This window comes from Scleropages formosus, chromosome 4, assembly GCF_900964775.1.
Source record: "Scleropages formosus chromosome 4, fSclFor1.1, whole genome shotgun sequence".
Classification (NCBI taxonomy): Eukaryota; Metazoa; Chordata; class Actinopteri; order Osteoglossiformes; family Osteoglossidae; genus Scleropages; species Scleropages formosus.
In genome coordinates, this window is record NC_041809.1 from 25,535,447 (window position 1) to 25,548,310 (window position 12,864).

The 12,864-nt window shown below is 48.9% G+C and overlaps 1 protein-coding gene across 3 annotated transcripts in view; it reads right to left on the bottom strand.

Moving 5' to 3' along the window:
- LOC108921268 (roundabout homolog 1-like) overlaps positions 1 to 12,864 on the bottom strand; it is an 86,536-nt gene that overhangs the window by 60,115 nt on the left and 13,557 nt on the right. For all 3 annotated transcript variants that reach the window (XM_029251010.1, XM_018730660.2, XM_018730659.2), the window contains exon 2: positions 7,300 to 7,626. In XM_029251010.1, the coding sequence (XP_029106843.1) occupies positions 7,300 to 7,626 (327 nt within the window). The remainder of the gene's footprint in view (positions 1 to 7,299; positions 7,627 to 12,864) is intronic.

Consider the following 12,864-nt stretch of genomic DNA (forward strand, 5'->3'; position numbering starts at 1 on the left):
AATAACTAGCCAGTACAGCTTTATATATGTTGAACTGGGTGGTACAGCTCAGAATTGGATCCTAAAATCTTGTAGCTAACAAGTTAAGCTCTCTCTCCATGGCAGCACCAGGCAGTGCATCCTGTGCAAACAGTCAGAACTGCATCTGTGTCGGGGACGACAGTCCAAAGAAAGCACATCTGCGAGATGCGCAGACGGCCGCTGGAATAACTCTGCTCTCCTGGGAGCCGTAAATCTGCTACGAAGCCGCAGTTGGTTGGAACTGACTCAGTCCTGGGGGGCTGGTGGGGGCTGGGAGGGAGCACAGGAATCTCCACCATGAAGGTGGCTTAAGGGACCAGATATTTCATTACACAACATGTCCCCTCTTTCTCCTTTCTTAATCCCTGCAGCAGAATCCACTCCTAATGGAAAAACAACAGCCCATAAGAGTGGCCTGACCCGGTCCGTTCACAGAGGCTCCTTTGTGGCACTCGAACCGCCCAGCGGGTTGGGGCTCCATGTTCTTCCTGGACTGAAAACACTGACCAAAAGCTCCCCTCTCTCTTCTGTTTTCCTTCTTCCCGTTTTCTGTGTTTCTTTCTGCCTCGCTCAAGCTCGCTGTTCCGCCGCCAGACAAAGGAATCCAGCGAGAACACTCCTGGAAGGAGGGAAATGTCCGAGGGAAGGAGGAGGAGGTGGAGGACTAGGAGGATATGGGGGGGGGGGGGGGGGGGGGCGTTGCTGAAAAATTGCAATTTGTCTTAAAAGAAATAATAAGGCGGAGATAAATAAGGCGCTGGTGCATGGGGAGCAGGTCCCGGGTTCGCACGACTCCAACTCACAATTAGAGCAGAATACATTAGCAGCATGTGATGAACGTGATGAATGCACCGAGACCGCGAGCTGCATACTGCTTTCTACTGGAAAGCCCTCTGCAGTTTTAATGACAACAGCGCGAAAAGGGTGGACAAAAAATGGCGAGGAGGACCGTTTCCCAATGCTGAGACACAAGCCACATTTCTGCATGGGTCAGTTTCATCCTTCCCCAAAGACAGACACTCGTCTGAGTGCGGACGGGACCTTTTTAGTCTTTGTTTCGCAGCACCTTCCTTGCAAGAAAAAAAAAAACAAACAGCTTTGTCCACACCAAATGGAGGGTAGAGGACAGTCAGTCTAACTGCTTGTGGTTTGTCAGTTCAGAGATTAGGAAGAATGGGCAACTGAACCAGACCGTGATTTTATTTCCTTCTTCCAGCAGACACACGCACACAAGGGTGCGCACGCGGAGACACACAAATGTACACACACTACATCACAATTAATTGGCGTGACAAGTCTGCACCCCACATCTAGTTAGAAGGGAGATGCACTGAGCTCCTCATGGCGGCGCACCCTCTCCTTCCCCTGCGACTCGCCACTCCGCGCTGCTCGGCAATTTATTGTACAAAAGAGCAGCACAAAAGGAAAGAAAAGAAAGGAAAACCTCCAGCTGTAATTCTTTAATGTACCTTCAATGAGGCCTTAATGTAGAGCCCCCTCTATGGTAGTGATAATTGAGATCCCACAATGCCACTACATTCATCTCTAAAAACACAGTGAACTGTTTCCTAAACTGCGCAAAAGGAACAGCGAAACGGAGTACTGAGAGGCGCTCTAATCGCACAATTGTGTCGTATTAAAGTGGTGGGGCAGCTAACGGCCATCAGGCCTGTTTGGAGATTTAACAGCAGTACTGAGCCGTCTTTTTCGGAACCCGACTGAGCACAGTGAGTCCACAGGCTCTCCGGACTGGGAACAATTAGAGGGGCTCGACACAGGGGGAAGGTACAGGTGCCCTGCACCTCTGTACCTTGTCGCTCCTACATGATCTGGCTGTTGCTCCAGTGCCAAGGCTCTGTCCACTGCTTTGTGTTCCTCCTCTACTGCACACCTACCCTGTGCGCTGCTCTATTTCCCAGGATGTGCTTAAAGCATCGTGGTAAGAACACAGAAAGTAGAACGACAAACGGAAATGGAGCAGAAAAAGACAGAAGTCAGTGACACGGCTGGGGTTTAGCCGAAGAGCTAGTGGTGCTTTGATCGAGAAAACTCCCAGCAACGGATATCGCACCCAGAACTTCAGGTTGCAGCCTTCTGGTCATGTGTTCTTTGTACCACGCAATACCTACAGACCTCTCTCCTGTGACCTAGGATGACTAGATATTGATATTTTTCGGACCAGCGTGCACCAAACTCTACATCTACGACTTTTCTTGCGCTGTTTAACTGGAATAGAGGGAAAAATAAATAAATCCTCTGCAAATAACACAGCACATGTCCAGAAATATATGATAGGCTTTCATTATGTGGTTTTCTCAAACCGAAATAAATCATGAACACTTCTGGCATTGAAGAGAAGCTACCCCAACACATGCACACACAAACCAGCTCAACATCACTGGGCATCATTCGCTGCACTCAGATGATGAGTGTTGGAGGATCGTTGCTGAATGGACCTCAACTGCAAAATACTTGTGCTAATGTGGCTCAAAGAGCCAGAAAGCACATTCGGGTGAGCAATTTCTGCGGTACAAAAGTGGTGCTACAGGAGGCCCAGCAGAGCTTTACGGAGCAAAACTACTCCATAGTATTATTTAAAACATGTATTTTAAAAAGGGCAAACTTAAATACATTTTTTCCATGGATCAGGCTAGAGGAGATTGCTCCACAGCCTCGTGACTGGGGGCAGGGGGTGCTGGCAGCTCACACACGGGGTAACTAGATTGTGGGGAAGCTGCGAAGGCGGACGTCCAACACGTGGGCCACTGCCCTCACTGGAATACAATTCTTCAGGGCGATGTCACCGCTGATGCTCCACAGCATGAGGCCGGAGAGGGGGGTTCACGTCAACACTTTAGCAATTGTGTTTGCACTGGGCGAGTGCATGAGGGGGACTCCTGCCCCGTCCTCACAGTAGACACAGACAGACAGGTATCTCCAGCAGAACAGTGAGGTGGGGTAATCACATGAACTGGAGAAAGAGAGAGGTGAGGGACAGTAGAAGCGAGTGACCCATCGATCTTCCATGGTCTCTTGTGGGAAGAAGGAAGTCCGATTCAGCGGTATTTACAGGAAAGCAGTCTGTCTACACCAACACAGTCACGCATTCCAGGGAAAACCGAGCATCAGAAGCAAAAGCCATCACCTTGGCACCAGATCAGCAAGAGACGCTGGTGGAGACTCTGTATCACGAAGGGCGGCGACAGCAGTAGGCGTTCCCTTCACAAGTACACAGACAGAGACTTGCAGCCTTCTTTCATCTGGACCTCCAGAGGCTGAAGAGACACCACCCATCTGTGAACCTCGCAACTGGTTGTTAGATCAATACATTCCCACCACAACTGGTAGACAACATATGACTTTTCCTTCCTAATTACACTCTGCCCTGTCTTGGGGGAGGCATTTCCGCTCACCACCTCACTGTGGCGTACTTGTCCTCCTGCTGGCCTGCTCTCCTTGCCTCACAAAAGAGGCGGATGCGCACACATGCAGCCTGGGTGTGATTTGTGCTGTAAGACAGATTTGAACTGTCTTGTAAAATAACAGTGTACTGCGTAGGAGGATGGAGACTTGAGTAAGAGACAAAGGTGTGAGACGGACGGGTCAGCGTATTCCACTTCGAACCCGGATGAGAGCACTTCCCCTGGACACAGACAATGAAAGCATGGCCAGGAGGAACAATGGATCGGGGTCTCCTCCGCTGCACAGTTCCTTGAGCTGAAGGCTCCCGATGGACCCCATTAGAGGCCAGTAGCCACAGGGCAAATGCAAGCAGCAGCCTCAACGTGTGCTTACACTCCAAATGCGTGTGTACACACACACACACACACACACAAAACAGTATCAGCACTCCACAGTCAAATAGCAATGGACATGGTGTGTGCTAAGAGGCTTGAGAATCAGGCTGCAGCAAAACATTGTTGCCACAATGGCCACTGCAACTGTGTCACATACACACACATTCTCCACCTCACATAAACAAATTAAAATTCCAGACCGTCCATCCTAGAGCTTCAGAAAGCAGATGTGTTTGTGTGCGTGTACATGGCTGGTGGGATGGGCATACATGCCGTGAGACAGTCCCTGTTACCTGTTTACTCTGCATTTCCCTCCTTAGTCAAAACCACTGTCCAAACTATTAGAGCAATGGGAGGGTGCAGAGAGGAGCAGGACGGCACAGAGGTACGGTCTCGGTCTTGTGACCACACCACGGGACAGGTCCACAGGAAAGTTTAGACCACACAGCATGGGGCGGATACAGTGGGACGGGGGAGGGGCAGCACTCCAGCAATGAGTTAATGAAACAGACAGTTCATTAACCAGGTATTCCCTCTACAGCCGACAGGGTGGGGTTGTGGGAGTTGGACTCATGAAAAAGAAGAGAGTGGGAGCAACGCACCACCTGTTTGTCCTTCACACACACGCAGGTCTACTAATTGGTCTCTATGAAAGGTCAGCTGTGGGATATTAGTACTGATTCAAAACACATTTCAGTTGTCTCTGTGTGCGAGTGTCATTACTACCCACAAAATAGAAGAAAGCTCGGCCGCACACGCTGTTCGCAACGTTTAAATGTTTAAAAAAAGCAAGGAAAGAAAAGGCACATCAGGAGGAATTCTTCTCAAAAGCCCTTGCTATCCCTCATCCGCTCTGCAGCTCAGGCTGTTATTTCAGCTGCAGACAGCAGGTCCTGAAAGAGGCAGAGGGGGGTCTGTCTTAACGTTCTACAGACACAACTCTAGGACCGCCAGCACACAGCGGAGCCAGAGTGCCACCTGTGCTTTTTACGTGAGGGCTAGCAGTGAGATGTGTAAGCAATCGCTGGCTGTGATGGGACATAACAGACATCATTCCGCCATGGGAGTAAGTACGGCCATCCCAACGTCGATGTTTGAGTGGACAACACGCTCCCATTGGACTTTCTAGCTGGAGGGGCTTGAGGTGTCATGGACCAGCAAACACAAGTGAATGTGAGGGATATGAATGCACAGGAAGATAGTCAAATATGGTCTGTGTGTCAAAAAAAAGACAGCACAAGGTAAAGGATGTTTCATGTTCTTCCTTTCCATGACTGCTCCCTGTATGTATGTACACCAAGCAGATGATCACCTGGCAGTCAAACAAAAATCACAGGGAAAGGCTCAACCAGAAATGAGGTACGAACACAGTGACAAGACAGAGGCTTTAAAATGCATTAGTGAAAATGAGTTGTCCAAAAACGGCAGCAAACCGCACTGCCGTCACGGCTAAGCCTTGCAAACGGGTCTCTATGAAACCAAAATAACAGAAACGTGCGTTGTTGAAAAAAGGATTAGGCCTACAGTCACATAAGTGTTGGCTAATGAGAGAAAATAAATCATAACTCCTCACATAATATTTTAGAAAGCTGCCATTTCTGTTTTAAAAACAGATTTAAGAAGAAGGCTGTCTTGGTGACGGCAGAGACGCAACAAATTCCTCTTGAATGGTTTGTGTCATCTGAAGTTTGACAAAGAGACCAAAAAAGGGAGTGTGGGGAGACACGAGGGCTGAGATGAGCGAGGTGGGCATTAACCAGTTTCATGGATGAAATGGTGCAAAACACACTTCTCATCTGACTTGCCCCTGCCGTTCATCGTTACACTGATCTGCGCACTCACAAACACTGCAGCGCACCACTTTGGGTAGGCGGCCAGATGTCCGCACCCCAGATGAGCCGAATCCCCTGGTATGAGCTCCACGTGCCTGCTGACGCCTCGCTGCGCTTTACTCGTACACGGTCACGTTTGGACGAGCACAATGCGGAGCTAACGGGTGATGTGGTTCATAACAAGAAGCGTAGGGGTGACTGCATGCAGAACACGGAACCCAGATCGTGGGCTGGGCCTCAAATTATTAATATTTTTGTTGGATCTCAGTAGCTGGACCATATCAGTGCAACTCCCAGAATCTGAGACTGGACCTCGAACCTTGTCATTATGGTTCGAGTCGAATTAAAGGTTTGGGATGGTATTATTACAGTCTCTCTTGAGTGGGTTGTCCTGGAGTCGTGTTGTTGCGGTTCTGTTGGGGATCTGAAAGGCACATGTTTCTGCACTCCTAGAGCTTTAGACTGTGTCATTGTGCTCCTTTTTCTCTCTCCGGGGCCTAACAATGTCTCCTTAAGGTCCTATCGCATCTGGCAATGAATAAGCGCCCATTTCCTGCTTCAGGCAACTGCTCTCTCACTTTGGGTGACTGCTTCTCCTGCCAAACAGTCTTGTTTTCATTCTTAAAAATAACCCAAGGTCTGCAAAGCTCTATATTTCATACGTTTTCCTCAATAAGTATATTTAGTATTCCACAACGTGCAAGAGCAACCTACAGAACATATGCAAAACACATGATTTTTTCCCATTCCACCCCGGAGAGGACTCAAAGAGCACCGTGAAGCAAAGCATGCTGCCAGCTGAAAAAATCTGTCGGCAGATTTTTCCGAGCGTGAAAACGCAGAGATCGCCTCTGGACTGCTTGCAAGGCACAACAGAAGAGGAACACGTACACTACGCGCACAGCACATCTGTCCTCTGTACCTCAGCGACCACAAGCACAGCAGATGGGCAAACCGAGGGTCCATTACTCATCAGCCCTGACTGGTACGTGGGGATTCCAGGGAACGGAACCACCGGCCAGCGCAGCATCAGCCTGCTGACTTTGCACATGGAGCAGCACCAGCGGAGATTTAAGGCTACATGGCAAAGAAGCCACAGGCCACGGGTACAGCAGACCGCTGACTTAGTGTGCAAAGCCAAACTACCGACACATCCACATGCAGATGGGAGCCACGACGCCGTGTACCTCAGGACGAGCACAAACAGGAAAACTCAGCAAAGGTGAAGACAGTGGAACAACCGGAGAAAAGAAAAATTGTAAAAAGTTGAAGTTTTTTTTTTATTTTTAAAAGTAGAAAGTAAAAGTAGAAGTAGAAAAAACTGTGACCAAGGGGGGGAAAGGGTAGGCAATAAAAACATTGACAAGAAACATATAGAAGGGTAGACCAAATTCAATCCAAATTCAATCCAAAACAAAAGCAAACCAGCAAACAAAACAAAACAATTCTATTTCTGGGTGCAAAGGTGAAGCAGACCAAAAACCCTGTAGCACTATATACCCTGAACTCAAGACATACTTTTATTCCCATCTGGCCAGTATACCTCAGAACAGATAGACAGATATATAGATATATTTCCAAAAATTATAGAAAGCAGCAACAGCAGCACTGAAAAGCTGTGAAGCCCAAGCAATGGGCGTGGCACTCACGGGCCACCTCCAGCGAGGCATTGCGGCTCACGGCCTCCCCCAGGTAGTTGCGCGCCACGCAGACGTAGCTGCCGTCGTCCGGTTTGCTGCGGCGGCCGTGGACGATGCGCAGGAAGAAGAGGGAGCCGCTGGGAAGCAGCATGCGGTGGGAGCGAGGGTTGTCGCGGTCCGTCTCCACCCGCTCGCCATCTTTGTACCACTCCACCGTGGGAGCGGGCCGCCCCTCTGCCTTGCAGTTGAGGGTGGCCGGCTCGCCCTTGGACACGATCAGGTCGGAGGGGTGCTCCACGATCCGGGGCGGGGAGTCCTCCTGGCGCAGACGGGACCCTGCAGGGTGGGTAGGAGAGAAGAGGTGGGTTGTTGGACTCTGGGCTTGGGACTCTGGGATTGAACCCCAGGGAGAAGCAGCGGGGGCCACAGTAGGCTTTCAAGTGACTTCAGAGAAAACACATGTGAAACATGTCAGCACATAAAACACTGGAATGAAGAGGTGAGTGATGCTGATGTTACCAGAGCTCCATATTCCTTGACCAAAAAAAAATAAAAAAGATCCACTGTAATATGTACATCCACTGCCATTAAAAGGAAACGCATCTGAAATCATTCACGCTCAGCAGTTCTGTCACACTGTGTAAATCCCAGACCCCCACCCAGAGCTGACGTTAATATTGATAATGGTTAGATGGTTTTAAACAGACCTGCCCCATGTGGCACTAACAAGGCCGGCGTCACCGACCGTAACGATGATTATAATTACAACAGCATTTAATCGCAGGCTAGGCCAACGATCCTCAAAGGGCCCGGAGAAGGCACTGGAGCAAAGGAGAAGGCTGAGCAAGGGGGCAAGCAGGTCCGAGGGGGAGAGCAAGTGAGGGAGGGGCGCGCAGGAGTTGGGGGGTGACTTTTCCCTTTAGATTACGATCAGTTGCAGTTTAAAGGAGCTTGGTCTAATTGGCCTGAGCTAACAGACAAAAGTCATTTATTCAGAGCTCCTGCGTGTAAGACACAAGCCCTCTCCCCACCCTGCACCTGACACCCCCAATTTGTGTGCTGAGGGAGCAGCTTTCACACACCCCCCCTCGTCGGGGTAGAGTGGAGGGGTATGGGGAACGCAGACAACAGATTAATCATCTCGACGGCAAGAGCGGCCAACAAACTGAAGATTAATTAAACCCCTGAACATACCCGCATATCCCCGCACGCCGGACCTGTTCCCCGTTCGTCTACCCTACAGCGATTACACACGGCGCGCTGTCGCCTTCGTCGTCACGGCTGCTGCTGCAGCTGATGATATTGTCACGCTTCTTGCTCCTTCTCCCCTCCTTCTCACTCCATTTGTAAACACTGCTGTCGAAACACTGGACTCTTATCAGCACATGCAGGGGGGAGAGCAGAGGTGAGCGTGCTTCCCATGAGCTCCTGGGGTTCCTTAACAAGGCACCACACAGCACAGAAAATGACGTCTTACACAGACTCAGTAGTTTTGCAGCAGGTTTAAACAGCGACACTAAATACAAACACTCTAAAAAGGCACAAATGCTTTGGCCAAACTGTTGAGTCCATTAGGCCGAACAAGTTCTTTAGCCGCCTTGTCACAGGGAAGGAAGGTCTAATCAACAGGGTGGCCTGCTGTGACCAAGTGACTCAAACCCATAACCGTTGTGGGACGGCTCTGCCTTTCCTGCCTCTCTGACACTTCCACCGTACACATGGCTTTAAACCGTTTTGCGTACTACTGGATCAGCATTTGCCATTTTCACGGCTCTCTGTGTGGCTGCATGTGGCAAATTACCAGAAGCACTGAGAGCTCTCAACTGCAGGATTGGTTACGCAAATTAAATGTATTTTTTTGGATTACTGTCCTCATTGCAGCAATGAACTCTGGGGGGTTTGGTATATTATCTTTAACTAAGCGGTTTAGTGTCGACGAGCGTCTTTACACGCCGAACAAAGCTGCTCTGAGCGTCGGTATTGTAGACAACTGTGCGCGGCACAACAAAAGGCTGAAACGTCGACGTATGAACCAGCTGTCACAGACGTCCCCCTGGGGAGAACCGACACCGGGGTCCGCTGCAGCACACATCCTCAAGGGAAAGCCGGCCCAAGTGTCTCTCCTTTGTCTTTTGTCCTCCTTAAAAAGGTCTTGCCCAGGTAGAGAACCAGGTTGGCCGTTCCACAGCTCACCTTATTAGCATCTCATTTGGTTAGGTACAGAAACATTTTTCTTCAATTTCATTCTCAAATACCATCAGTAACATTTTCAGGCCCCGAGCACCCATACATGCATACATGCATTAAAAATGTGAATCGTGAACTAAATGATTTAAAGCCTCGGTGAGCCTGGAGCTCCAGCGAATTGTGAATTAATGCGCTACAGGAGGCACTGTGAGCGGCTGTGTGAAACTCCTTCATGTATGTATGAAAGAAGCAGGAGAAGCTGAAATCGAACCGCATTTCAAATACACTTCAGTTCACATTTGGAGACCCAATTCCTTCCAAACCCTTGAGGGGAGTCTTTTCACCAGACACTTCGCTGTGAACTCGACTGTGCTTGTCACCTTCCTCTTGAGACCTATACGTAGCTCTCACCTTTCTGATATGCTGATACGCCACGATAAAGAAATCTATGTCTAGCCTTCTCTTGTGTACCGATGCAGCTGTAGCACTAGGACTTGAACCTCAAATCTCTTGGCCAAAAGACCGGTTCCTTGCCCATTATGTATCCTGAAGTCAGCAGACTGTGTGCAGGTTTCCCATCTTTCCCGTGCAAAATTCTGAATCCCAAGATGCAGCAGCACACAAGGACATCAGCGTGGAGAGAAATTCGTTTAATGATCCCCACCGCACCGACGGCCACTTTGATCCTGGCTGCGGCCCACGAACCCAGCTTGGCCCACAGCCCCCGCTTCCATGGAGGCTTATGCCTGAGCACACTATATGTTTTATTAAAACCACCTTTGAAGTGCTAGGCACTGTGTGCACCGCCTTACAAAAAAAAAAAAAAAAAAAAACTAAATTATTTCCTTTTTAACATGTATCACACAGCTTCACGAGTACGTTCAACTCAGACTTGAAAAGTGTAGCAGAGGGTAAAACCGCTAAGCTTCCCCTCCAGCCCGTCGTTCCCCCATCACCGGTGAGGGAGCCTACGAGTTGTGTAATGGCATTACATACTAGGACTCCTTTCCATCTCGGAGGATTAATTACGACAGCCAACTGTTCACGGCCAGCCAGCAACCCAATCTGGCCCAACCTGACCCGTGATATCTGAGTGTGTGTGTGTGTGTGTGTGTGTGTGTGTGTGTGTGTGTGTGTGTATGTATGTATGTATGTATATCAGCCACACAAAGATGCGTAACTGGATGACGTGTTTAACTCACACAGTGAATGAGGCCTGGGGGTGTATAAGGAGGAAGAGGTGCTGGTGACGGTGACTGCAGGGCTAACTCCCATCATCTTAGACACCTCCCCCCAACACATGCACACACACACACACACACACACACACACACACACACACACACCAGCAAATACAACTGCTCACTTCATCTTGCTCCAACTCCGTCTCGCACTATTGTAGCTCGGCTGTCCTCTCTGGCTGTCCAAAGAGAGACAGGAGGAGGAACATGATGAAATTACAGCAGTGAGTGGAAAGGACTTTCACAACCACTGAGCTAACCCTCTCACTGTTGCTCAACTTGACCATAACCTTCTCAAGGTCGCTCAACCGGACATCACTTGGACAACCTTTTCCCCCGTGATCATACCCCACACAGTTCTCACCATGACACTGTGGTTCAACTGTACCTGCTGTAGATGAACGTATGTTCTCACAGTACTGGTCCTGCTGTACGTAATCACACCCAGTCATGCCTTCCCTGACAAACTCAACCCATCCCACATGATCTTACCATATCCAGCCACAGCAGAGCCCTCAAGAAACACTAAGCAATACAACCATGAAATACAGTCTCTATATTTCTGTGATGTTACACCAAGTTTATGGCCTTCAAGTCGACAAGCAGACTGGATGCCTGGTGGATTGGGTGTGTCTCAAGATGGAATCAGAGAGAACCCAAACACACTAAAACCAGATGATTCAGAAAAGAGGGTGGGAGAAATTCCCTCTACATGCTCCAAATTGTGTCATGTACTTGTTTTACTAGCCCAAAAGCAAGAGGATGTGATTTTGTCAGTCTGGGTGAATGCTGCTGAAAGCTGGGAACTCCATGACGGACCACGATAAACGATCTCGGTGATCAAGGAAGTAACTCACAGAGTTGGACAGAAGGCCATTGAACTGCGCAACACACAGATGCCTACATGATAATACAGAATTTGCCTCTGATTTGCCTGTTTTCCTCCCAACATTTACACAACACATGTGGTAAAGTAGGACTCCTGAAGATCTTTCGGAATCTGTCACTGATGGACGGGGAACCGATTGCTGCTTCCTGTCTTCTACCTCAAACTCCTGATTTGCTTTGCAAACAAGCCCCTTACTTTCATTTCTATGAGGGTCAGTGATGATCTCAATGGAGACAAAACTATCATTTTATATACAGCACAATAATTGCATCCTGAAATTCAGTTTGTCAGAAAACATTTTGCATTAGGTAAGTCAGTATTTAACAAGCCAGGCTTGTAACCAATATGGTGCTGGTTTAAATAAAGAACACGCTACCGTCGTACACTTGAGCAATCTATTGACCATAAATTTCACCAGTAAAAATACCCAGTGCGAAGGTGCAAATGTACGCTATACGTAAATAGTTTTAAAATTATGAACAAAAATTACCTTTTTTTTTTTTTTTTAAAATCTCAGAACTGAAAAGTTGTAAGTTTCACTCTGCAGGAATCCAGAGTATCATGTTTCCTGGCTGACAACGCTGACGGAGCCGATCAATGTCCCTGCAGGAACACACAAGCTCTTGCTGATAAAACATTCATCTGAATCCATCCCCTCACTGCACATCCGGTTGGGGACAAGACCTCCGAACAACATCTCCTCCAACAGCAGCATGAGAGACAGCCGTGACGTCACACACACAACAGCAGGGCAGGTGGACAGCCCCCTCAGCAGCAACGCGTGATTCTCCTCACCCAACAATTTTCCCCGGCCACACAGCCTGGGGAAATACTGATTACTGGGCGGATTATGATCGGCGCAGGTGTGCATGAATGATCCCACAGAGAGAAAGGGACAAGGCTGGGGAGGCACATGTTATACAGAGCTGCAGTTTGAGACACACACTGTACCCAGCAGCATGATACCTGGTGCAGGCCAAAGAGACAGCCCCAGAGAGTGATAGAGAGAGGCTTTAGATAGGAGGGTTGCACTTCCCACCCTTTCTCCATCGAGAACAGAAGGCATGTGATGTCGACAGATGCAGAAAAGATGATGCACAAATGCGAGCTGTTACAATGGCGATGTGCTCTCTGCCCTTCTTTGTTGCTGTACAGAGGAGGACCACCGAATGGCTTAACTGAGGGATATGAGAGGAGCCTTACATAGGAGAAACCAGACTGGCATTCCTCCGTGCCGTGCGTGCGGCATGCATGGGT